The sequence below is a fragment of the Plectropomus leopardus genome, chromosome 10 (genome assembly GCF_008729295.1).
Source record: "Plectropomus leopardus isolate mb chromosome 10, YSFRI_Pleo_2.0, whole genome shotgun sequence".
NCBI classification, from domain to species: Eukaryota; Metazoa; Chordata; class Actinopteri; order Perciformes; family Serranidae; genus Plectropomus; species Plectropomus leopardus.
The window spans coordinates 30,768,872-30,796,080 of NC_056472.1; the positions used below are offsets into that span (position 1 = coordinate 30,768,872).

Genomic DNA, 27,209 nt, shown 5'->3' on the forward strand with positions numbered 1-27,209 from the left:
AAAAACATCCTTCATTCTAAGTCGACAGAAGGGAAATATAAATAAAAACCGTATTGGTTGGCCTTTTTTTTCACTGCTCCAACTATCAACTCTGGTTTGGTTTAAATTAACCCTTAAGTCACCCAGTCAGAGGTGATAATATGCTGACTGTATACACACTAAAATTACAGCTTTTTATAAATGGAGTCTGGTGGGTTTGGCGATAATGATTTTGGGGCTGCTTCTGGTTAAAAAGGATCTTACTCTAGACATCCAATCCATTTAGACATTTAGAATATAAATCTGAGCCCCTCAGAGGCTAAAACAAGCACTGTTATGGACATACACAAACAGTGCATAATTGCTCTTTGTGGTTTCATCCCAGGTGGTTTAGCAGCCGCCGGCTGCAGCGTTCTTGCTCAATACTGGACCAGTATCAACAACTGTTGTTCCCATTAGTCACTCAGACAAAGAAACGTGGGAAAACAGGCTCCAGGTGGGAAAATACTTCAGTTACCCTTTGATAATTGTGACTTTTTTTCAATAGCCAACCTGCGAGCCCTTGATTGCGTAAGCTCGGCCACGAGAACATTATCATCATTGACATTCACTTATAGCACCCTGAGCTGAAATTGTTCTTTAAGTAGTCGGCAATTTAAACCCGCAGCACCCATTTCTCATTAAAATACACATCTTTTCTGCACAGGAACTAAATATATTCCTGCTACATTAATCTAAAGCTGGAGAAAACTGCTGTTCCTTATAATGAGCCCCCAACAAATAACATATATTACAATCATAATTATAAATGCCTCCTGTGCCATTACTGGTGAACAAAAAAGACGGGTTTTTTTTGGAAAAGTGTTTCAGTTACATCTGAATCATGAGGCAATCTGTTGCTTGTTGCTCCAAAGAGGAAAAAAAATGACTTGGGGGGAGGGGATTAAACTAAACTCAGCAGTTTTCCTACATTTAGCAGCTGAAACTGCACTGCTCATTTACTAGATGCTGGAGGCTCCAGTCTCCCAAGGTTAGGTAAATGTTTTCTTTAAATTATAAAGGACTTGGATCTGATATCCCTCTTATTACAGGATGCTTTGAATCATCTTTTTCATATTTCATTTTTTTTTCCATCACAGCAACAGGCATCAGATTTCATTGCCTCTTTAAAGCTCGCAGCAGTGCTACGATAAAGAGCCCACATTCAATGTCAAAGAAAGGATATCTTTGTAATTAATGTCCCAGATTTTCTTTAATGTTCAAAGTTTCGTAGTTGAGCTCAGACACCTTAATCCTAATACAAGAGAAGTTATGTTCCTGAAAACCAGATCACATCATGAGGAATCGATGCGTCTGCATATGCACCAGGAAATGGACAAAATTCAAGCATTTCTGGTCTCACAGCCCAGTCGCCAGAAGAAAATGTTTCAAATGTATCGTATGAACATTTCTAAAGTGACGCAGAATATCGGCTGACTTTGTCAACAGGAGGTGGACACGACGGTGAATGAAACGTCAGAATTTGAGACATTTCCAGCTGCTTTTTAACCACCAAACATGGACATCTTTTCACGACCTTTCACTGTTTCCTTTTTTGGATCATGCTGTGAAAAGCACTTGTTTCTTCCCAGAGACTGTCCTGTCAGAACACTTTTTTTTTTTTTGTTAACAGATGTTGCTGCAGTTCCTGCTGGAATAGTGCCACGATAGTGTCCGAGATGCCGCTGAATTTCACGCCAGGATAGTGTCATGGAAACATGACATCAGTGCGTTTCCTGCTGAGATAGTGCCTCAAAAGGTGTTTTTTTTCACAAAACACTGCTGCATTTCTTAGCAGGACAGCAGCATGAAAAGCTGTTGTCATATCGAGAGCGACGCTGCATTTTTTGCCGCCAGGATACGGCCATGAAAAGCAGTTGTTGTTTACTAAGATGCTGCTAATATTTATGTCTATTCTGGCGATTAGGTTGTGTCTCAGATATGCTTTAAATTCACTGTTCCAACACGTTTTCCATTTCACATCAAACCCATCCTTTCCTAGATCTTAATTTGCTGAATTTGACATTAGATCTAATCGTTTGTAACATCTTTGCACTCTAATCATGACTGGGGAACTTTAACAGGCTTGATATTACAGTCTAATATCAAATAAAACAAATTAAAATGTGAAAACTTTGTACAACACGCACAATTAGTTATTAGCAATTCATTCCCAAATTTCAGAATCAAGAAAATGATCACATTCATTTTCCATACTTGGATAAACCAGTATAAAAGCTTTGAATTTCACTGTTTCCTTCTTTACACAACACGCCCACACTCCACATTTACTGTAACTGCTGTGCAAAAGGAGAATGTGAACACAAACAATCTGCACCAGTGAGGCTCAATTCAGATCCAGTCGAGTCCCAGCCATATTGAGAAAAGAGCGATTAGGTCATGTAGGTGTGGTTCCGCTGCTGGAAAGCTAAAGAACATTGAGCGAGCGCGATGATGAATCATAACGAGGCTGAAGTGTTGCAGCGCTCCCCCGACAGATCTGTAGTGCAGATGCCAGATGGATGTGGAGTGGAGCTGCGCAGCTATACTCCTTTTTATTTTCTCTTCTTCCAGCGTGAGAGAGATTTAAAATAAAAAGACGTTACGACGATCCTGGCTGAGCTCCTCGTGAACAATGAACAATAAAGGCATGACTCAATCCTCTACCCTGCTCCAGTTGTTTGCCAGTATTTGTTGGGAAAGTGCAGGAAGCCAGGAAATCTTCCCATAATTCTCTGAACAAATCTCACACTGCCTGATAATGATGAATGTGACATCTCCTGACTGAAATGATGTCAAATGTGAACGCTGTGCTGATACTCAACGCGCAGGCAGAGGGGGAGAGTTTGTGTCTTTGTCGGTGGCAGATGCAGCCATGTCTGAGCCGAGGGGCTCCGAGGAGGGAAAAGCACACCACAGGCTGCTCAGATGATTCGTGCCGCCTCTGGCCTCGACAACACAGCTACGCATCTTTACTGCTGCCAACACAGACCTGTTTATTAACATAGTCACTTGACACTGGCATATGCTTGCGGCTGTGTGGGCGAGGAAGTAGAATATGAATGTTAACAGACTGTTTGTGTCTACTGGCGTGAAAAAAAAAACAAAAAAACGGAGCAATCGTAAAACAACAAATTTAACTAATAAAATCCATCTAAATTTTCATTAAACGATCAGTAAATAAATTAACTGTATATAAAATGACAAATATTTGCAAAATAAAGTATGGTCATTGGCTCCCAGATGCACCAAAAACGGAAATGAGAGCCACACACACAAGGCAGCATTGCATAGTTTTAACTCAACACCTAAACCAGAGTCCTGCAAAAAGTGCATGTAACAGATACAAAAAGCACGCAAAATAAACTGGATGTGGGTGAGATGTGGGCCGTGTTACCAACTTGGTGATTTTCTCGCTAGATTTTGCAACTTTTCAGAATCTCTAAGCGACTTTAGTTTTTTTTTTTAAAGTGACTAACGACAAATTCAGGGACTTATTCGGACCATCAGGGAAAGGCGTGCATGTTGCAGCAGGTGTTGGACAGGCAGGAGGTGAGGAAACGTCTCTCTTTGTCTGAGTTTAAATTGTGACGCTGACACGCTTCCTTACAGGACTGAAAGTGAGAAATCGGTGCACTAAAGTGCTGTGTGAGCGCCACAGCTCTCATGCAATTGTTTTGTTGACAATTTTTTAATATGCAAATGAGCATATGAAGTTATCTGGTGACTTCTGGAGCCAGTGCTATCTACTTTCATTAGAAAAGTTGGCATCGCTAGGATTATTCACCTTTCAGAAACGAGTTATTTAAGTTTACACTTTCATTCAACATAAATCAGAGATCACTACATGTTCAGTTTCCGCTGTTAAATATCTATGTAGCCTTTCTTTGTCTTACATAAGTTGACGACCAAGCTCAAGGAAATATTGGAGCTGGATATAATGTTTGGGTGCAAACCAGAAATGTTTCTGTTGCTTGAGTATCAAAAGCTTTTATCAAATATTTGTCTTGTTCGTATTTGTAAGATAGTAACTATTTCTTTAACAAATTCAACAGAGGTTACATACACACCAATACATTTTCATTTTAGAGCACTATTTTAAAAATGCAATAAAAAGAAACGATGATGAAGTTTTGAAAACTTAAATGTCAGACAAAGGTCAGTGGGAAAATGACCGTATTTATTTTTAGACGTGTGTCAATTTTGAAGAAAAAAAAACTAAAAACGGACTCAGTGTGTGAAGTCGTACTTTTCGAAGTCTCACTTTTTTGAGGCCCAGCAATTTCTGTGGGCGGGCATGAGTGAAGTTAATTTTTGGGGAGTCCAGTAGGTCTACCTTTAATATTTTGGTTTGACAAGTCGTGACCCAATCGTGAATCAAATGTGGGTGTTTGTGTCAGTGTTTTCAAAAGTCTCCATACAAACACAATCCCGGAGTTTTCAAACTAAACAGAGGCATTTGTGTTTTTTAAAGTCTCCGTTTCAGGCGTTCAGATAGTTGGGAGTAGCGTGGACACTTTGAGTACACATAGTATTATGCGTTTTCAAATGTATTAATGTATACGCAGCCCGAGTGTACAGCCTGGGTTTTTGGTTATACGTGGGATTGCGTGTCACATATAACAAGTCGGTTCTTAGGTTCGGGGGTGCAGGGAGAGCGTGGGTTTGCAAAACTGGACATACGCAGGACTCTGACCTTAACTATGGCTGCACTGAAAGGAAGTAAAAGCAAATGCGTTAATCAGACAACAGTGAGAAGTAGCAAACTTCACAAACCCAATCCAATAATAAAACCAAGCGGTGGTGTCCTCCAAGTCCACGCTGAGATGTGTCCACTGGTGCTGTGAACAGCCCGACTGTGGTGCTGCAACAGTTTTTGGTTTTCCTTCCTGAAATTGCGAGGATTGTTTTGTTTGTTTCCACTTTGTCCTCAGTGCCGTCTCCACTCTATTTCCGGGACATGTGCGCGACAATGTGACCGAAGGCCCATTTGTTCTTTGTGTTTAAGGTCTTTGTCAGACATTATAGTCTGGCGCTTTGCCCAGCGGCTGCCTCAGTCTGATCTGCAGGGTCATGAAGGCCCCCACCGCAACATGGAAGAGGATCTGCCACATGTTCCTCAGTTCATACAGATACATGTTGGACAGACAGATGAGTGCAAACGCCAAGAAGGACTTACTGTTCCTCCACACAGAGAAGTAGGCAAACAGGTAGCACTGAAAGAAGAACGGCAGAGAGAGATTTGAATGCTGCACGCTTTGTGTGACTGACATTGACCAGTGGCATGTTTTCATCATTAATGTCCTTCACGGGACAATAAGTCTGCTCAGTAAGTAAGAAATCCCTTCTGATAACTCTGTTCCCCACATCAGTCTACCAATTTGTGGTGCTCCATTTAGTATCAGGAGCTGCACAAAAGGAGCTGATGAAAATGTTTTAGAGACGGCAGTGGGGGTGAAAGGCATTGAGCTTTTGCTAATGTTAGTCTCGCTGACAAGCTGCTGAGCTGTAAAGTGCAGGGCTGTTAGTCAGCCAGTCAGCCGGTGACGGGCTGCTCTTACCGCAGACTATCACTTACCTGATACAGACAGGCTGCTGTGCCGAGGAAGAAGGCAATCACATAATTAAAGTCTTCATCGTCGTTCTGCAGGCAGAGAGAAAAAGGATGTTTTTTTTAGCACCAGCAGTCCACGTCTAGAGAAGGCATCATAAAACCAATATGACACAGAAAATTAATTTCAGGTTTTTAATTTAGTCTCATCTTGTTTAATGGAATTTGATGTGATATCAAGGAATAGAACAGACGGCATCCGGCAAAATGTAGATTAAGGTTAATGAAAATTTGGACCTTGTTTTGGTAGTTTCTGCCATCAGATATAATAACTATTACATTGTTTCATGATGGCGCAACAACGTCAGATGAGGCAAAAAACACAAGCTGATTTAGATTAAAGGGACATGTCGCTGATTTTTCAACCAGCTTTCTTTTAAAAGAAATGTGAGTAGAACACGTAGATGAACAATGGTAAACTTCCGCATGACGTATTTTACATGATCTGGCATTTTGAGTCATAATTCAACAGACTGCTTGAGTATATTTCTGATTTTGGACCAGTCTGCCAGTGGAGCTGAGGACGCCCCAAACACCACACACCTTTAAAAGAAATCTTAAGCCCGACCTCTTCAGCCTAGCATTTTCAGAATTTCATGAACTCTTTTCCTCTGCTCGTTTCGTCCTTTGTTATATTATGTCCGTATTCGTTGCATTGTTAATTATATTGTATTTGCATTGTTTATCTTTAAAGGTGTTTAGATTTCTCTTTTTATTGTCAAGCCCCTTGTACTGTATATATTTTTTTGTCATCATCACAATATCAACTTGTGTGATCAACACATGGCAAACGACTGCAATCTTTTTGGAGTAAGCTGAGAAAGTAGCAGTAAAAAACGGCATTTTATTGGTGCGTTTGGTGCTCAGTTCACTGTTCAACTTTGAATTTTGCAATAGAAATGGTCTACCAGCTCCTACATTGGTATTTTGGCTTACTGTAGTGTCAGTTCTTTGAGTTTCTTCAAATACTAATCTACTTATGTAAATAAACCATAATAATTTATAAATTACTAAAACCGGTCATAAAAACAATTTTTAAATTGAGGTTTTTTCATTACATTTTACAAAATAAAAAAATACATACTGATCCAAAAGATTTTTAAATGTAGAAATATAAAATATTTCTTGATATTTCATGATTTATTTGACCTACTGTATGCACAGCCTTAGCTCTCTGCCTAATAAAGAATTAATGCTCCTGCCATCATGATTTTTATCAATATTTGTATACAAGATTATGGAAACTAGAATTAGCTTTCTTCTGCAAGAAGAATGAATGCTCTAGCGATTATGGTTCTTATTTTAGATCTATTTAAACAGGATCATGCAAACAACGACCAACCGCAGCCGGCGGCGAGAGGTCCGCTGTCAAAGAAAGTTAGAAATGATTTTGTTACATATTTTTAAATTCAACAAGCAATTTGTTGTATTTAGCAGTAAACTGGAGGCAGCAGGAAGGCAGAACTGAGTTCACTCTAATATCTGTTTATTTATTGTAAGCAGAATAATTATCGCAGTATTAACGTCATCGCTGACTGCATATTTTCCACATATCCTGTAACACTGCTGGAAGTTTGTTTATGATCTGTCTGATCATATGACTGCTCGAGTTTCTCGCCCCTCTAACTTTGTTTTAGTAATTCCACCACATTCCTCTCAGGAATTAAGTTAAGTTTATTATTACCAATATCACTGACAGCTTAAACTAAGAAGACTCAGTTTGTATGCAACCAGAAACCATTGTGTCCTCAGTTACGTCCTCCGTTATGTCCTCACCTGCAGTATGCTCTCTATAGCGTGGACTCCTCGCAGCAGGTTCAGGCCTCCACAGAGGATACTGAGCACACAGGACACAATGCCTGAGAGAGTCACCGGCTCCAACATCTGTGTGGGAGCTGGAAGAGAGAAAGGACGTGGAATTACAGGCTCAGCAAAATCTGCCTTGACAAATGAACTACTAAAACATGAAGAAGAAATCTGCTTCCCGAAGGACAAAACATAATCATTTTCTGAAATGTAATTATTTATAAAGACTTTTATATGCAGGATAAAAGAATAAATCCATGAATAGCAATGAAAAGCCAAGCAGACATTGCTTTTAGATCGTCTGACTTCCAAAGTATTCTGGCTCGGTAAAAGGAGTGATGCGTCACTATTATCAGATTAGCATACTTCAACCCTCGGGACAAAATGATTTATGTTCTCAGAAAACGGAGACTGACAAGGGCAACCAACAGAGAGGGAGCAAAGTGTGGAGAGCTGCCCTGAAGAGGATGTCAGAGGGAACACAACCGCTCTGAGTGACCCGAGGTGGCATCGCTTAGCTGGGGGCAGCTGAGGTGTGACGGTGCGTACAAGAGGGCTGTTGTCGTCTGGGGGAGTCGAGGGGTATGAAGGCTGAGCCTCAGAGCAGCCGTGGAGCTGTTAGACCAAGTGAAAGAGCATCTGACCACCGCAGTGTTACTACGGCCCTAAGATTTTTAAAATGCCGAAAACACAAATGGTGACTGTAAAGGAGCTCTTCCTTTGGCGAATAAAGAAACAAACAAAGTGCAATATTGTATTACTAGGAGTGTGCCACATCATGTTGCTCACAATAGCACTGGTGCAATCCTCCTACAATAAGTCTAAAAAACACAGTGTAAAGGAAATGAAAAAATGTTTCATCATGTTTGATCATCAGGCCTGACAGTATCCAAAAAGATCATTATTTTTCTTTTTGTTTATTAAGATTTTTACTGAAAAACACCTCAAGTGAACAGGCTTCTGGGAACACAAGTCACTAAAAAATTTCTTAATATGTAATTAAGGGTCTTATATGCATCATACAAAGCAGCAAGAATTAGCCTCGATCCAAATTTGAAATATTGCTATTTTAGTTTTTTCAGTTTCCTGAAGATGGGTCGATTTGGGCGTGGTTATCCCCGATATATATCACGTAATATGGATAAAGCCTAAAAAAGTCAAAGTCAGGTGTCAGTTGATACTAATTTAACACGCCAAACTGAAATCCCTCACTACTCCTTTTTTTCAATAGGGTGAGTTCAGAAACACTCAAGCTGAATGCCGGAGGCACAAACTGGACCCTTCATCAATTCAGAGCGGTGTACGAATGCACCGTTCGGTTATCCTGAGCCGCAAAGCACCAAACAAAGTAAATGTGTGAGGAACTAAACTGTTAATGAATGAATGGAGAGACAGAACACTCTGTGGCTTCAAACAACAGCTCGCTCATTTTAGTGTAGAGCGACAGATTGGATTTATAAACGCAGCCAGAGACAGAGAGCTGGAACAGATAGAGCCGTACCACGTCGACTCTGCTTTGCTCCATGGCTGTTGTCATAGAAACAAGACACAGTTGACAAAGGTGGGATTCAAGGAGGTGTCAATCAAAACGCGATCTGCCACGGCTTCACAGTCTGGAGAAATGCTGTTATCCTCAAAATGAGCTGTTTTCAACTTAGTTTTCTAATAGTTGGAAACATTTGTTTTTGTAGATACTTAATGAGACACTCAACTTTGATATAATATGTGCATTCTTTCTATTTCAAGCCACGTTTCCAGAGGCTTCAAGCAGCGATATGAACGATGACAGGTGCAACGGCACATGCAGTTTTGTTTCTTGGTGTAGTAAAGGATACAGTATTTTAAGGAAGCATCAGTGACCTTTATATGTCATTCTATAACAAAGATCAGTGCCAACTGTGCCAAGAAAAGATAACACTTTATTGATCCCACAAAGAGAAGTTGAGTAGTTAGCATTACAATAGAAAACCTCTATCAGATGAGGTGTGTGGAGCTTGAATGTGTTTGTGGCAGAGGCTCATGTCCTACCTATGCCTTTGTATTTCAAGGGTGCGTGCACCGAGAATCCATTGATAGCCCGCAGGTCCTCAGGGGAGAGCTGGTGGGCGGTCGCAGCTTGATCTCTGTCTGCATGTCAGCCAGGTTGATCTTGGTGGACAGCGAACGCGGGCTGTTGTAGCGCTGTTTGGTCTTCTGGATGAAGGTGTCTGACGGATGAAAGTCAGCAAAACAAGGCGGTTAATGACCCAGGCAGCAAACTAGGGAGAAAAACACATTATTTGTATGGAAGAGACAGACCTTCTGCCAGTGTTGGAGCAAGATTTAAGTCTCTGATACTCTAGATTCTCTCCAACGTGATTCAATACAACATCCTATAAACACTGATTTACTGTTAAAGACATTTATAAAGCTTATATGCAAAACATTCTCTCGTTTTAAGTATTTAAACTTTACTATTTGGGGCACTGGTGGCTGAGTGGATAAAGCAGGCACCCCATGAATGAAGACAGTGTTCTTGCTGCAGCAGCCTTGGGTTCAACTCCCACTCAAGGCCCTTTGTTGCATGTCGTCCCCGCTCTCTCTCCCCCTTTCACACTACTGATCTGTCCTGTCTAATAAAGGCTAAAATGCAAAAAAAAATTTATCTTTATAAAATGTTACTATTTGCTGTTTCTCCCTGCTTTTACACCATTTTAAAATTATATCTTTGGATTGTTCATGTGTTGGATTGTAAATTGGATGAGACATGTACCACAGGGGAGACAGTGGCTGAGTGGATAAAGCAGGAGCCCCATGAGTGAAAGAAGTGCACTTGCTGCAGTAGCCTCAGGTTCGACTCTCGTTTTGAGGCTCTTGTTGCTGCATGTTGTCCCCTCTCTCTCTCTCTCTCTCTCCCCCTTTCCCCTACTATCAATCTCTCCTAACTTATAAAGGCTAAAATGCCAAAAAAAAAAAAAAAAAAAACAAGAAATGTAAACTCTTCTCTCTTCTTCTTCTTCTCTTCTGATGGATATTTATCCAGATTCTCAGACACTTTGTGCAATCACAAAATTGTTAAACAGATTAATCAAAAAAAGGCATTAACCTTTGAAGCCCTACTCAGGATACACTGTAGTGTTTGGTTGTGATTTTTGCAGGAGTTTTTTGTGATTAAATGCCATTTTATGGTGCAACCACTTTCACTAAACACGCTTCTTTCCTCATCTTCTACTGTTGTACTTCCTACATTTCCCAGAATACCTTTTATTGAGCTCTACAGAACATACCCTGGTCCCTTCAGTTTTCTAAATACATAAAGATTGACCCTTTTTTGTCTTTTTGGGAGGGACAGCGGGTGTTTCTGGGGAGATAGCAGGTCAGCAGTATGTGCCACATAGAAGTGTCAAATATCGTCTGAAAGCAGGGACCTGCAGATTCATTTTAGATGCAGCTCAGAACTGTGTGTCAAGTTTTTCATGTCATATATATGTAATGAACATTTTGTTTTGGTTAGGCTTTTATATCTACAGCATAGGGGCTTAGAACATTATGTATGTGATGTCTATTCCCTTGATCAATTATGTCTCACAAGCTGTTGCAGCATTTTTTTTTTATTTAATATAATTTTAACACAGAGAAGGTGCAAAATTTAATCATTTTTTTTTACCTCTTGAGAAAATAGAGGCACTTGGATGGCAAGTACTTTTGTTCTGGAAACTACTGAGAAACCCATTTATCACCAACACAACTGTGAGAGCCAAACACCCTCTGAATGCCTGAGGGATCTGGTTCGTGGTTGTAAAGTTTCATGAGGTTGTGATTATCTTAGAGGTCACCGCAGGTCATTTTATACAGTGAGGTAAAAAATATATATAGTCTCACTACTATGAAATGGCTACTTTGGGGACTGACACTGTCACAGTCATACCAAATGGATACATTTGAAAACTGTTCAGGGGCTCCAGTACGCAGAGATATTCAAATACAATAGGTGACAATAACACATTTATGCTGCAAAAAGCTGAACAAAAAAAAAAACTCCCTGGGTCATGGATAAAGTGGGCATGTCTGTAAACCAACCAGGAAACTAGCACAAGCCAAATGCTGGTAAAATATGCAATTGTCTGCTAGATTTGCTTCAGTCACCAGCCAAAAAAACAACAATGGTTATTTATCGAGTGGCTGGTAGATTTTGGACTCCACGAGCCAAAGTGACACGTGGCCAAAAAAAGGGAATTTGCAATCCTGTGGGTAACCATAAATCCCATTTTCATTTAGATATTTTGAGATGAGAGGTCAAGGGACCAGTTGCCATTTTTTTTCTCACCAAAATTTAGCAAACTTTGAAGCATTATTAATTTGACCCTTAGGGACTGTTTGCCACATTTTTCATTCTTCATTTTTTTTTATATTTTTGGCTGTGTTCATGCATACGGCTTAAATCTTAGAGTATCCATCTCAGCTCCTTCATTCATATCGTGAAAACAATTCAAAATGCAATTCCTGATCCTACAGCCATCAAAGCATAAAAACATGCATAGTTTTTATTTCTGGGTGTCAATCTGGGCATATGGGCATATTTTGGATCATTTCCGCATATTATTGATGAGCATTTGACATAATAAAGTTAACTATGGGGTAGTTAGCTTAAACTTGATATAAACACCATGGAGCTCACCGAATTCAATAAAGGAGTACGGCCGCACGGCGCTGCTGATTCGTTTGGGTTCATAGGTGATGATAAACTCCTTCTGCAGCTCGTCCAGAAAGCAGAAGGCGAGCACGTTGGGGTAGTTCGCAGTGCACACCATCAGGTATCCAACACCCAGCGCGCTTGTAAAACTGAAACAAACACACACACACACACACACACACACACACACACACACACACACACACACACACACACACACAATTATTCCTTTTCATGCACTGCACTCCTTCCTCTTGACAGAAACCCTGGGAAACTGTAATTAGGACACCAAGCTAAATACAATGCAGAATATTAAAAAAAAAACAACACAATGGCATTTCTGATTCTGCTGGTTGCTGCTCTGCACACAGTACAAACAACTATTTCAGCACATTTGTGCCTAAATGAATTCACACGTTCACAGCCAATTAAACACAATCCCACATTCACGTTCGTATCCACCTCGGCACATGCTCTATCTTTTGGCCCCGCAGTGTTAATTGATACACTGAGCACAAATTAAATTCCCCAGATACAAAGACTTCTACATTATCTGAAGAGCTCAGAGCACAATCGAGGTGAATGTCTGTTATCGCAAACATCTAAATTGATGTGGAACATTAATGTCAACAAACACACTCCAGACGGATCAGACATGGCGAGGAAAAAAAAGGCATAAATACTGAATACATCTGAAGAATGAGGGTGAATCTGATAACAATGTGTCACAGTGGAGCTGTAGCACTTCAGAAATTAAGCAAATAACTAATACACAGATGAAGGTTAATACTGTTGCCTTTAATGCCTACAGTGAGTACGTAAAGTTAATTTATATACTGCCTTTCAAGAACTGACATCTCAAAGTGTTTCGCAATAAAAGACAGAAGAAACAGAAGAATCAAAGGGTCCAAAGGGAATGAATTTTAAAATTTAGGAGACACAACTTCAAAAGGCGCCTTCTTTATTTTTATACCCAGAGGGGGGAACAACCACCGACAGGCCCTGATCAGAAGACCTCAGACACTTACTGGTGATATAGGGCAGCAGCAGCTCACTGATGCAGGCAGGTGCCTGACCCTGCAGCTCTTAAAGTGATTACATAAATCTTGAATCAGTTTCTTTGTTAGATGGGGAGCAGCCTGTTTCATCAGCTGTACACGAGTTGGCACTTAAGTTAGAGTACAAAGATAACATTTATGTAACCTAAACAAACAAGAAATGTCTCTCACACTGACAGCAGAAACCGCTTCAGTCGCAGCTTACCAAAACTCTGTTTTTGTTTTTTTTTTTTTTTTTTAAATTACTCAGTAAAGGGGTCTGTTTAAAGGTGCATTATGAAAGATCAGGACATAATTTTAGTTTAAAACATTTTAAAAGTGGACCTAACCCTGTCAACAGAGTATACTGCAGAGATATCCACTGCTCAACATCAGCCAGTGACGGGCCGTCCCTTCTGTAATAATAACATCCCGGCCTGAGAGGCGACTGTGAGTCACTGCGGCCTAGTGAGCCGCAGGAGAGGATGAAGAAGTTGAGCCAGCTGGTGTTTATTGAAATGTGTTCCCCTATCAAATAGTGTTTCCCCCCCTGTTAATGTTCAGCGCCCTGTTGGTGGTTATGGTTAGGGCTGCGGGTTTGGGTCCAGTTTAGGTGGAGAAGAAACACATTATCGTATAGTCATTTAGTCTCAGTAACTTATTTAGTGTGTAAGAAACACAGCAACAACAGAAGCTCCAAAAAAAACAACCGTTATTGCCATCACAAGCAGCTCCCGGTAAAAAGAGGCAACGCTCCGCAGCAAAGAAAAGAAGTGATGTAAGAAAAGCAAAACCACAGCAAATATTGGTGTGGCTTTCCAACGGCCAAGAAAGCTCTTAGAGAGTAAAAAGATGCAGTTTGATGCTGATCGCACGTTTCTTTTAGACCAGTAACATCTAACCTTGACCATTTACCGAAACATATCTTTGGTGTAACTAATGACAACACAAACTGAAGGCTTACAGTTTGCGATACACTTTTTAAATGGCGTGATGTGACTGTGGCGTTGCTAAAACTGAGCTCAGTAAGCTTTAAAGCAAACTATACAAAAACGCCACACGTGAAAATCATGACCAGCTGTATTGTTGCTCTGCTGTCAGTTATTATGAGTGGCCTTATTTATGCCTGGTAAACTGCAGTAGACCGAAATTTAAAGGGTTAAATACTGTTCCTTACTGGGTTGGACTCGGTGGATGGAAATTACAGATAGACTTTAACAAGTCACTTGCTGTCCACGAAGAATGGACCCACGACCTATTTATGGGCCACAACCTACCAGTTGGGAACCACTGCCCTTTAATATTTTACTGATACTATATCAGAAAACATATCATAAACTCACTGCTGAGTAAAAATGAAGTTTGATCAAATCCAACAGTATAACTGGTATAAGTGATGATGCATAAATAAGAGTAAAAGCATGAATATCATAGAATGTAAAGTAGTCTACGTTAAGGTTACTGCAAAGCTCCTAAATCCTTTTAGATAAAAGATTTATTATAAATCCCTCATAAGATATACAAGGATTGAAACAAAGTGAACTTGTGTTCTAGAGGTGTCTAAATTAAGTCAGTTATTTATGTTACAGTTTGCTGATGAGTCATTTTCACACAGAACGAGGCGAGGAATCTCCTCCTGCCTTCATGACGCAGACATATAACAGACATAACAACAGCCTCTAAAGCACCCAAAACATCACAGAAGAGATTAACCTGCGACTTTAAACACCTTCCGCTTTATTCTGACCTTCACTGTCTCCTGACCCTCTCTTCTGCACGTGCTTCAGGCCCCCATTGATTAAAGAGACTCGTATCAAAAGAGACGCCGGTTGTTGAAAGCTGTGGCTGACTCATTGATGATTCTGAGTTTCTTTTGAGTTCATGTTCTCTGTCTTAATAAGACTAATTAGCTCTTAACAAACAGTGCTTGAGAGAGTTTCAAAGCATTTCCCCGAGCACCAGCGGAGCTTTTAGAAACAGTTTGACACCTCAAATGAAGGCTTCGCTGTCAAATCACTCAAATTAAAAAGCATTTTTCCATCAAAGTTGTGTGAGAGGGTCAAGAAGAGAGCAGAAAATCTGTCAGCAGTAGACTGTTTAATCTCCAGTGGGTGTCAAATCTCTCACGTTAAATCTCTAAACTGTTTTTTTATTGAAAATATGTTAAGTGAATCATCTCACAGTCATACAAATACAGCTCTTCAAGTACTGACAGTTATCCACATTAAACAGGGTATCATACAACAACTGTTTGATTAAAATGAGCAAAAGATTGGGAACTCAAAATCAACCCTCCATAATGACCTACTTGACATTGTAAGGTCCAGTCTTGAGTGTGCAGCAGCGGTCGGGGAACTGGCCGAGCTTCTTGGAGAGACCCTTGAGATGTCTCTTGGTTTCCTGAAGCTCTCTGTCCTGCTCATAATCAGTAGATGCAGAGAGAGGCAGGCCGTCTCCGACCCGCACCACTGAGGCGAACAGCACCATCGACATCTTACAGCTGTGGCAATCTCACTGCAGCCCTGCACACAGACGAAAGAAAAGGGAGGAAGCTTGTTGAAAGTGCAGCAATGCTGAGTGTTAAGCCTGAATCGTCACAAACATCATGATTTCAGCCTTTCACGAGTATGTACGCCTCTGAAACCTGAGAAAATTGGTTTGATGTATTTTGATTAATTGCAACTTGGAAAGAAATGCCCCGCAACTTAAAATATAAAATAAAAGGTATAAGGTGTTAAGAAAATCATTAGAAAATTAGCACGGGGGGTGTTATATGATATTATCAAAAAATCATTTATAAATCTAGTCCTTATATATTTGGAGTTATTCTACAAAATAAAACATTTTTAACATATTTTTCTTTTTTAAGCACTTTTTAAAGTAATTTTTGCGGGGTTTTTTTTCTGTTGCTTATTTTCAGGTAATTTACGTTCTGTAAATTTCCTGCAAATATTTTGGCCTTTTTTTGTTGAGTTGCGCATTGCCTTCTTCTTTTCATGCCTGAAAGAAAGCCAATTTGCTCAGATGTTTAAGGGTTAACACTGTGTACAAAAAACAGTTGTTATTATTCCCAGCTCTCTCGTTGCCTTGTTCAGAGTTCCTCTACAGCCCCATTTATCTAGAGGCGTGCATCAAGTCCTCACCTTTACCACCTTGTTGGCAAGGTGACCTATACTTCTAAACTGAAGGCACATTCGACCTTCTGCTCAAAATATGTGGTTGAAAGACATTTTACTATCCATTCACTTTAAATTTTCCCTTTAAAGGTTCCCTTCATGCTTTTGGGAAAAAAAAAGATATTGATTCTCTGACCTCCCTGCCTGGTTGTTATGACTGAGCCTCTTTGTTTGTTTGTTTGTTGTTGGTTTTTTATTATTATTATTATCCCATTTGTTTGCTTTATTTATTTTTTTTGTCTTTAGGTCTTTGACCTTCCTGCCTGGTTGTGACGACTGAGCCTCCTTGTTTGTTTGCTTTTTGGTTGTCTTTTTTTGGTTTGGTTTTATTGTTTGTCTTTTTTCCAGTTGTTTACTTTATTTTTCAGTCATTTTCATCAAAAATATTTGTTCATTATTTTTTATCTTATTTGTGTAAGGTATTGGCAAGTTTGGTGCCACTGCAACTCACTGCAAGGAAAAACTGGAAGAATGATGCTCTGTGATTTTTATGCCTTGTTTTGTTCTTCCATATATGTGTGTATATATATATATATATATATATATATATATTTTTTTTTTTTTTTAAAGAAATTTCTGCAATGATGTTGTTTTTTTTTCCAATTGAGGTAACTGGTCAGGGCTGAAGTAACTGACAAAACTAAATAAATGAAGCTAATTCCTGATCTTTTACAGACTAAATGGCATATCAATAATTGATGAAGAAGGGGAGGCAGCCCTCTGTTGGCAGGTTTGTTGTGGGTCTGTATTTCTAATATTCTGTAATAATGGATTCAATTATGCTCAGTGGGTTGTTCAAAGTTTCAGATATATTTTTTTGGACCTAGCCTGATCTCTACTTTTCCAGAACTTTGTCCCTGACCCGTCTGAAGAGCTCCTCTATATGAAGGTCTACATGGTGCCCCTTGGTTGGTGGAAAAACTTGCACAGTAGTGCTGCAGACTCTGAGGCCTTTCAGAACAGATGTATACAAACTTAGATTACACACAGGTGGACCTTATTTAACACATTATGTGACTTTTAAAGGTGGTCTGTAGCTCCAGGTCTTATTTAGGGGCATCATGGAAAAGTGGGTGCACATATACGCATGCACCATTTTTCATTATTTTATTTTTCAGAATATTTTATAATTTTTTTTTTAATTCATTCACTTCACCAATTTTGACAATTCTGTGTAGGTCCATTACAAAAAAATCCCAATAAAAATCCATTGAAATTACAGGTTACAATGCAACACAATAAAAAAAAAAAACCAAGGGGGGTGAATACTTTAGCAAGGCACTATGGTTTATATTTTTACTTCTTTTCTTATACATTTTTTAACCTCTCATTTATTTACTCTTACTTTTATCACTTTTTTTTCACTTCCTTTTTATCTGTAGTGTACATGTTTCAGTCTTTAAGCTACTACAACACCTGAGTTTCTCCCTCTGGGAATCAATAAAGGCTCATCACAACAGACTAACAAACATGCTGAGATGTTAATGAGGCCTGCATGATCTCGAGTCTCTGGGACACACACTGAATTACAGTTTTTGGATACAGCATGTATGTTTTGAGCCTGAGCTGCTCTGAACGATGATCAGATCGGTTATGTGAGAACCATGGAGAGCTCCACACAGTCAATGAAGGGGCGTTAGCAGGAAACGCAATCACGACGAGCATTTAACGCACCTGTGACAAAACCTGAACAGCCTCAAAGCAGACACCAGAGCTCAACATTACCACCTGGGTTAAGTACCCCAAAAACACACAAAGCGGTAAGAAATTACGACGACAGTTAGACAGAGTAAAGGCGTTAAAGCGAGCTAGCTAAGCTGGTTAGCAGTTGGTCCGAAGCTAAAAAAAGTAGGTTTATTTATCCACATACAAATCCCGTTAACGTTTGTAGCATTAGCTAACTACAAACGTCGTGCTTAACCGTTTCTCTATTTTGCAAGCGACATGTTTTACGTTTAATAAAAAGTCACCAACTGGCTACACCAGAGCAGGCTAGCCTCCATTAGCAGCTAATTAGCATCTAATAACCATCAACAGTTCACATTTCCTTCCAGCTAACGTTAGCATGCTAGGAAGCTAACAGCTAGCTACTTAGCATACCGACAAAGCTGTGAGCGAACCCGGACAAAACACACTTTTCTGACGGTTTCCGGTGGTTATTCGGGTCTTTATCACGCACCTGGACGACTGTAGCATCATGTGTACATCTGTGATGTGCAGTGGTTGGAGCTGAGCAGAAGGAAGCTCAGGAAGCTAACAGACACCCGTGACGGTTCCCTGCGTTTACGTGGCCGCTTCGCGGTGCATTATGGGTAACCTCTCATCAGCACCAAAAAAAAAAAAAAAGCACTGTTAAAATAAAACATCGATAAAATATTTTTTTTAAAATGGAATTCAGCGTATTTTAATTCATAGTAAAATTGAGAAATTATTTCAAAAAATTTAAAAAATATTTTTTTTTAAATTTAAATGCGATCTCTATCACTGCTTCTGCAAAAACGGATCATTTTATTTTTATTTTTATCTAATCTTTATGGTTGCTCCCATTGAGATTAAGAATCTCTTTTTCAAGAGACACCTGGCCAAGACAATCAACAGTGAAAAACACAAAGTTGCAGACAGAGACACAAAAGGATACAAAAAACAATTCACAAGCACTAAAATAAGCATTAAGGTTATTTTTATTTATTTATTATTTCTCATTTAAAAAGTGCAATTATCCTCAATGTGCAAATTGAGTACATATTTATCCGTACACACACACACACACACACATACACACATATATATAGAGACTATTGAGTTGTGGGCACCTTGTAAATTTATGTTACTTTTTTTGCACCTTGTTTTTTATTATTCAATATTTGTTATATTTGTAATTATCTTTTTACTATTGTATTGTTCTTTTGCTTCTTATCATGTACCTCATAGCTGCTGTATTGCTGCAAATTCCCCCACTGTGGGACTAATAAAGGATTATCTTATCGTATTTATTTTTGTTCTGACTCACATCGCCTTATGTATTCAGCAGTCTTATAATGTTTTTGTCACCTTTTAAGACAGTTTCGGGGTTTTGGGAAAAAAAAACTTTAAAATTCATTCATTTTAAGTCATACACTGAGTGTTTTGTGTCTCTCTCTCTCTCTCTCACACACACACACACACACACACACAAATGAGGTGCAATTTTATACATTACTGTGCAACATTGTACAGAAAAAAAACCCATTTTGACTTAATGGATAGTAAAAAAGGAGACAAAGCAGGAGCTGAGTGAAACAGAAATTATTCAAGAGGTGCTGGTTTATTTACATAATATTCTCCAATGTGGATTATTAACATGATATCAATATTTTATTTCTAAATCTCAAGGTTATCATCGATACAGGCTCATTGCAACACCCCTAGTCAATATTTATCAGTTTTTCCTCATTCATTTTTGTCTGATTTTCCGTGTACTCAGGACTTTCTCTCTTAATGTTATTGTTCTTATCGTTAAAACTAGTTTTGAAAGACACACCTTATTAAATTACATATGATTTCTTTGAAATATAAATTTAACAAATAACTCATTTTAATCTAATATTGCATTTAAATGAATAAATTAATGAATTCTTGACTCAAAAACAATTTCAAGCATTTCTCCTGGAGTTTTTCACATGGAGACATTAAGCCCCTCAGCAACTAGGACACCATGAATCATGTAAAAATGAGAGTAACAGTGCTGGATGGTACAATAAAAATATAATGTAAATAATAAATTATAGCAAAAAAAAAAATTCTAAACTACTAAAATGCTTCTGCAGTATATTTCTCTTCACCTGAGGTTGTTATTATTCATGAAGGTATTAACTTTATAATAGACACACCATGTTTCATAATTTAAATCTCCATCACATTTTGTATCTTTAAAATTCTCTCTTCTCTACTTGCTCCAGTTGCAACTTTCTCACTGAAAGCCGGAAACAAATTAGCCTTTCTCCCGAGCATCTGAAGCTGAGAATTTTTTTCTTTTTTCAATCTTAAAATTAAAATAACATGAAAGATGAATAATGCGTACCCGGAGTCTGCCAAGCGTTTGTGCTCCACTCAGAGCTGAAATAGGCCACTCACTGGCATCAGCACTTTTTCCTATTTTCATACATTTCCCGTTCGAATGTGGAAGAAAACACAAACTGCAGCCAGAAGAAATAAAAACAATACAGAGATGGTTAGTGGCCTCATCCTTCACATGCGCGCGCGCACACACACACACACACACACACACACACACACACACACACACACACACACACACACACACACACACACACACACACACACACACACACACAAACAACACAAAACAAAATCCCCAGAGCCGAGGCAATGTGTCAGCCTGGAGGAGCCTCCTCAGTGCCCCCATGGCCTCTTTCTCTCTCTCTGTGTGTGTGTGTGTGTGTGTGTGTGTGTGTGTGTGTGTGTGTGTGTGCGCGCGCAGAGTGACAGTAGATGATGGATGTCTGCTGCTGCTGACAGCGTGATGAATAGCCACAGGTCTCGGCGAGTGCTTAGTGCAGAGAGTGTCAGGTGAGAGGAGGGCGGTGTCGTCATTCACGGTGACACAAACTAAACAGAAGTGCAAACACGTCAGCATCCAGATGCATCAGCGCTAACAGTCTCTTTCCCAGGATGTCATCATTATACATTTTAACTTTGGGCTCAGCAGTTTTTAAAAAACTTAAATCTTAAAGAAGATTTCTCTGTTCAAATGCAGGATTTTAACTTTTTTTCATCCACAGGAAATTCATGAAATTTGTGATTTTTAAGGACTGCTAGTCCTGGATGAGAATTTGATTGATTTTTGATTGATTTTGGACATGTAAAAGAAAATAGAGAAATTATTATACAAACAAACAGACAATAAAAATAAAATAAATATTTACAGACAATAATAAACCATTAATAATAATAATAACAATAAACTTTATTTTGTATAGCATGTTTCATACAAGAAAAGCTGCCAAATGTGCTTTGCAACATTGAATGCAAGCAATTAAATGCACTAAGTTCTTCACATTAAAAGACATAATAAAACATGAATGTAAAAATAAGACAAGATCGGAATATAATACATAGAATGCTTCATCAAATAGATAAAACCCACTTAACAATATATGTAAGATAAAAAAATAAGGATAAAAAGCCAGAGCAAGTTAAATGCTAAAGTGAAGATATAAATATATAAATATAAAAAAAATTTCGTGAGGGGGCTTCTAGAGCTTTGGGGCGAAACTGACAAATGCTGCATCCCTAATTTTCTTTTGGCTGTTTTTGGGAACCAAACCAGCTCCCACCCTTTCTTCATAAATCATTTAATTTTTATTAGCAACTTCCTTATTAATTTTAACCTATACTCAAATTAACTAACACATGTGTTTACATCCACATCAAATATCTACAGTTTTACATTATTATTTGTAGAAAAAAAGAGGAAGATAAACTTGGAAAATATAAATATTAAGTAACCAAATTGAGAAACAGGAACCCTGTAAACACCTGGTTATTATCAAACTCCCTCTTCATCCCCAAATCAATATAATAATAAAACTAAAAGTCTGAAGCCTCAGTGGTTGTCCTTGGAGACTGCAATGTTCATTACACTTAACAATAAAAAGTGTAGGACAGACGGAGCGACACAAGGACAATTGCATTAAGTTTGTTCTCAGGGTGGTGCTAAAAAGAAAGCCATGAGGTCAGGAGAATCTGAGGATTTTATATTGTGAGGAGAGTGTGAATGCCCAAAAAATGATGAGGAAAAATGCTCTGGGAATCATGATTATCTAAATCTAACGTGTCCTCTAGTTACTGACAATCCAGATACTTTATTCTGGACAAAAATGTAGGACAAACTAACAGAAGACTGGCAGACATTTACATTTAACCCTGTCAAACCTCAACTGACATCACTTTTCTCCTACTGCTTTCACAATTTAAAGTTTGAACTCTGAGGAAATTGGTGCAATTTCTTTCAAAAATATGGGAGCAAGGGAAATTGGTTAACTTGGCAAATATCTAGAGTAAATATCTAGGGAAAAATGGAAAAATGTTATAGTCAGAATCATAAATGTAAAATGATGTTGCAGAATTATTATTTTTAAGCACTTTTTCAGGTTATCTCACTTTTTTTAAATTTAATTTTCATGTAATTTTTTTGTACTTTTTCCTCTATTTTTCTATTTTTTAATTTCTTATGTAGTTCCTCATTTTCTCCCTATGTGTCCCTGGACACAACAACTATAAACAAATAAATACACATAAATATGATCATCGAAAGAAATTAAAAACAAAAAAAGAAAAACTACATTTGATCAAACAATAAAACCAGTGCTTTCGTTTTTGTTTTTTTCAGAACTAATATGTTGTACCGTTGATTTCACTTGCTGCTTCTCAGATAACGGTGTGTTTATCAGGTCTCTCATATCAATAACACAATATATAAATCTGCATCAACCACAGCCGCGCGCATCAGTCTCCTTTTTCCCTTTTGTGTTTTGTTTGTAATGTTGGGGTGTTAGTGCAGATGTAACAAAAAGTAATTTGTCAATTAACCTGAAAAAACCTGAAAAAAACCATAATTAAGATGAATAATAATGACCTCTCTTATGTGACCCACGAGGAGTACTTTTTCTCCATCATTAGACACACTCAAATATGAGTCGTGCTGCTTGAAGAACACTTTTATACTTGAGTTGTGCAAAATAATAATTCATAATTTCCCCCTTTAAAATTATTTTCGAGTGCACAAATTGATCCAGCACCTTTGTGATGAACTTGAATGCAGACTGACTGTGAAACTGGACCTTACGAGATGGTCTTTTGGCTAAATAGGAGAAAATTTCTGCATCCAAAATATGGTGGAAAGCCTGAAAGCAGAAGCTGTTACAGCAGCAAACAAATGTTTTCATATATGATCAATAAATTCATATTGATGTAATGTTGGGGTATATACATTATTTCGGCTTGAAGACAAGGTTTTTATAGTTATTATAGTGCGGGAAAAAAATCTATTTATACAGGAAATTTCTCAAACTTTAGTCTCTGTAAATTTGGTCAACTTTGAAAAAAGAAACAAGCATGAAGAGGCGCTGTTTTTATTAAATTTGTATTGTAATACATTTTCTGAGTTTCTTAAATCGTGCCCCTGACAAATACCTCCATAAAAAATAATAAAAAAAAAAATTAAAATAATTATAATATAATGATAATGATAATAAGTGATTAAAATATAATAATATATAATATAACATTTTTTAAAAATTATTAAGACCAGTGGTGGAGGAAGTATGCAGTTTTTTTTATTTAAGTAAAAGTACTACTGTCCAAATACTCTCTTACAAGTTAAAGTCCTGCATTGAAAATGTTACTTTAGTAAAAGTAATTAAGAATTATCAGGGAAAGGTACTTAAAATAAAAAAAAACACAATTAAGATTTCTATCAAATTAGTTAGCAAACCTTTTTTTAGACACTTGTATATGTATAAAAAAGCGATCTAGTCAGTTTAATGTTGTTGTCAATGAAAAGAGAGCGTTGACACAAAATGAACGATACAGCATCTTCAGTATGAGGAAAGTGGGGCTGTTGAACAGAATTGATCATAAATAATTGACAACAAAAGATCCAATTAGCTGTTTGCGTGTAAATTAAATTGTATTTGACAGCACTCGAGCTGAGTGCTCTCAAATACGAGTCAATACATAGAAAGCATTTAATCTATATCTTAAAGGTCGTTTCCATCAAAGACACACAAATTCAGTCAGTTATTTAACATGCCGTATGGATTTTTGTAAATCTCAGTTGCATCAATTTGCAGAAAAAATCTATTGTTTTTGGCTGTTAAACGTGGAAGCTATTCATCTGAAGCCCTGTTCATTTTCTCTTAATGGTTTCAACAGTCGATCGAAGGTAAACATTTGACATTTTCACGCTACAGTTCTGATGGATTTCCCAAAGTGTAATTTACGGATTTCTAACAGCACAGAGTATGAACACATGGTTCTTTTGGCAAAGGATGCAAATCATTTTGATCGCTGCCTATTGAGATATGAACTTGAGAAAATCTTTATCTTCCCCAAACAAATACTTTTTTTTAATTTAATTGACTCTTTGTGTTTGAAACCAGATGGTTCCAGCATTTAAAAATTAAATAAATAAACAAATAAAATGAAAGAACAGAATGGAACAAACTTTCGTAAGGAAGTTCAATATTAAGGGCTTTTATTAAATAAAAAAGGACATAATGATGACACAACGGGGTGAGGTAGAGGACGGGCAGAGGAAGGCTGAGTGCAGATTGACGTCACAGAGATAAAATCCTGAATGGCCAAAACACAATTATCCATAAAGTGAGAATGGCTTCTGTTAAGGGTACTTGAATCCGACCAGACCTTGACTTTGTGTTAACAACCCTGTGCCCTCCATTTCATGCGCTCATTTAGTTCAGGTAAAAATACTTTCCCCTCCCCTCCAAAACCCACAAAGAAGCAACGAAGCAATGCAAAGTTTGAAAAAGCGCTCCACCCCTTTGAGAAATCCTCTAAAGTGAAATTGGGATTGAGAAGGTATTTCTGCCTGCGCTCACAGGCATTAATCAACCGGCCCCGCATGCATCAAAACAGCGCTTTATCTGAGCGGACCTGCGTGACCCGGAGACTGCAAACACTGAACGCAAGAAACTTCAGTCTCAAAGTCAGACTGCAGCTGAGCTTTGAGGTGGGCGCTACGAGGACTGAGCTCCACACAGGTCTTCCACTCTCAATACTTGGCATGGCCTTTCCCCTCTTATTACAGTTTAATTAAGCCTAAAAGTTTATAATATCTCCTACGTAGGAGATGACATCTCGTTTGTGGGAGATATTGTGCGGAGGAAAAAAAATCACCTTGTTTTTCGGTTCTTTTGTTTTTACAATAGCCTAATTTAGCCAGTGTCAGTTAATGTGGGATGTCAGGAAAAAACATCCCATATTTAGGAAATCACATCTTGTATGTAGGAAACAGCCTAATATCTTGTATGTAGGAGATAACCTAAGTTTTGGCAACACTACCTGCAAAAAAAAAAAAAAAAAAAAAAGGATTTTTTGGGGCTTTCACATTTAGAACAACCTTATTAGGTCTAAAATTTTAGGAGATAACATCTAGTTTGTAGGAAATTAAACTATGTAGGAGATAGCCCAATAACATGTAGGTAAGAGATAAACACTTTGGCCAACATTACCCACAAAACAGCTTTTTTCCACCTTATTGTTTATCGTCATTTTGAACAAGTTTGCATGTTTTAACTCAAAGTTCTGCTGCGCTTTTATGGAGCAGCTAATGTTGCTGTAGAAGTCAGTCTTTGTTTTTTAATAAGGTAGATAGACGAGAAGCACTCAACGACTTTCATGTTAATAAGAATAAGCAGTTCTACTGAAACAGATATAGTAGACTGTAAAAAAAGCCAACATGAAGGTTAAAATAAGAAATAATAGAAAAGACTTTCAATATAATTATTACTGTCATCACCATCATTTGCACTGCGTTTGTTCAAACTCCACATAGCAAAGACAGACACTGTGGACACATATATGATTATTTGTTCATTGACACGGCACTGAAGAATATCCAGAGCGTGAGAACAAGTTTTAAGTTATTTCGAGATACACCAGCAGCACCGGGCTACGCTGCTGCCACAGTCACATAAACAGAAGTTGACCTTGTTGGGTCACTGAGCTGATTGATGGACAGACCTGGTGAAAGCAGTTTTTGTGCCTGTTTATTGTGACATTTTTCTCAGTTCTGCATCTCAGAAGGGAAACAAATGGACCACTCAGCAGATCTGACACTGATGGCTTTATTATGAGAAATGGCTGGAAAATGGCACTGGATCTAAAACTGACCCAGCTCACAGTGATGCCAGTGAAAGTTTGTCATAACTCAATGAAAGATAATATTATCTACTATGTTGAAGATAAGTTTTTCTGGCAAAATGACTTTTTCTTCACCTTGTCTCTATATGGAAAGTTATCATAATTCACCCATAAAAGGGTTTACCAAATTTCATGGCAATCGATCCAAAAGTAGCGAAGACCTTTTCTGTGGATCAAAGGTGTGGACCAACAAACCAAAAGCGTCATGCCTAGAGCCACACCTAACAGTAGGCGGGTTTCCGTTACAGATTTGCACAAAACTTAAGCAAAATTTTCAAAACGTCGTTAAAACACAATTAACGAGATGACCGTGTTTCCACTGAGTGATGTTATGTGACTTCTCCTCTGACGATAACACTCTGTTAAGCATGGTGATGGACGTTCAAAACATTAGCAGATTAATTTCTATCGCAGCCACCGCTTTAGCCGTCATTATTTCCAATCAAGGGCGACGTAGGCGTGTTATGTGATCGATAATGGAGAGGAGAGCCCCTTATATGTGGGAGCGGCCACGTATGAGGGATTTCTGGGAGGCGATTTCACGGAGGAATTATGGATTCAAAACTTCCAGATGATCCTCTCAACTTCTGAAGAGTTATGGGATGCAGTAACAGCTCTTTAGCTCCCGCTGCATCATGAGGGAGCCGGTTCCTACCGACAAGCACACAGCAATAGCATCATGTGACCTATAAAAGCTAAAATAGTGTTGCAGTTCCCATGAAATGCCCTCATGCGAGCATTGAACTTTTTTTGCAATAAACGTTTTTTTTTTTTTAATTGATGTATTTCCATTAGGCATATTATATATTCACAATTTAAATTTATGCAATTTGAGGGTAAATGAAAACCCGCCTAGTGACTAAAAATTATTCACATAAAATCAAGGCTGTAAAATTACACAATCAGAGCAGAGATGTGTACATTGTATAAAAACAAGTGAAAAA

The 27,209-nt window shown here is 38.2% G+C and overlaps 1 protein-coding gene across 1 annotated transcript; it reads right to left on the reverse strand.

Annotated features, from left to right (window-relative positions):
• Positions 1 to 1,212: 1,212 nt before the first annotated feature.
• On the reverse strand, positions 1,213 to 18,587 carry sec22a (SEC22 homolog A, vesicle trafficking protein). The gene is given in 8 exon segments (XM_042494921.1): positions 1,213 to 5,234; positions 5,597 to 5,662; positions 7,406 to 7,524; positions 9,464 to 9,538; positions 9,541 to 9,642; positions 12,093 to 12,256; positions 15,453 to 15,666; positions 18,500 to 18,587. Coding segments are annotated over 7 exon segments (912 nt in total). The 5' UTR covers positions 15,638 to 15,666; positions 18,500 to 18,587; the 3' UTR covers positions 1,213 to 5,033.
• Between the last annotated feature and the right edge of the window lie 8,622 nt (positions 18,588 to 27,209).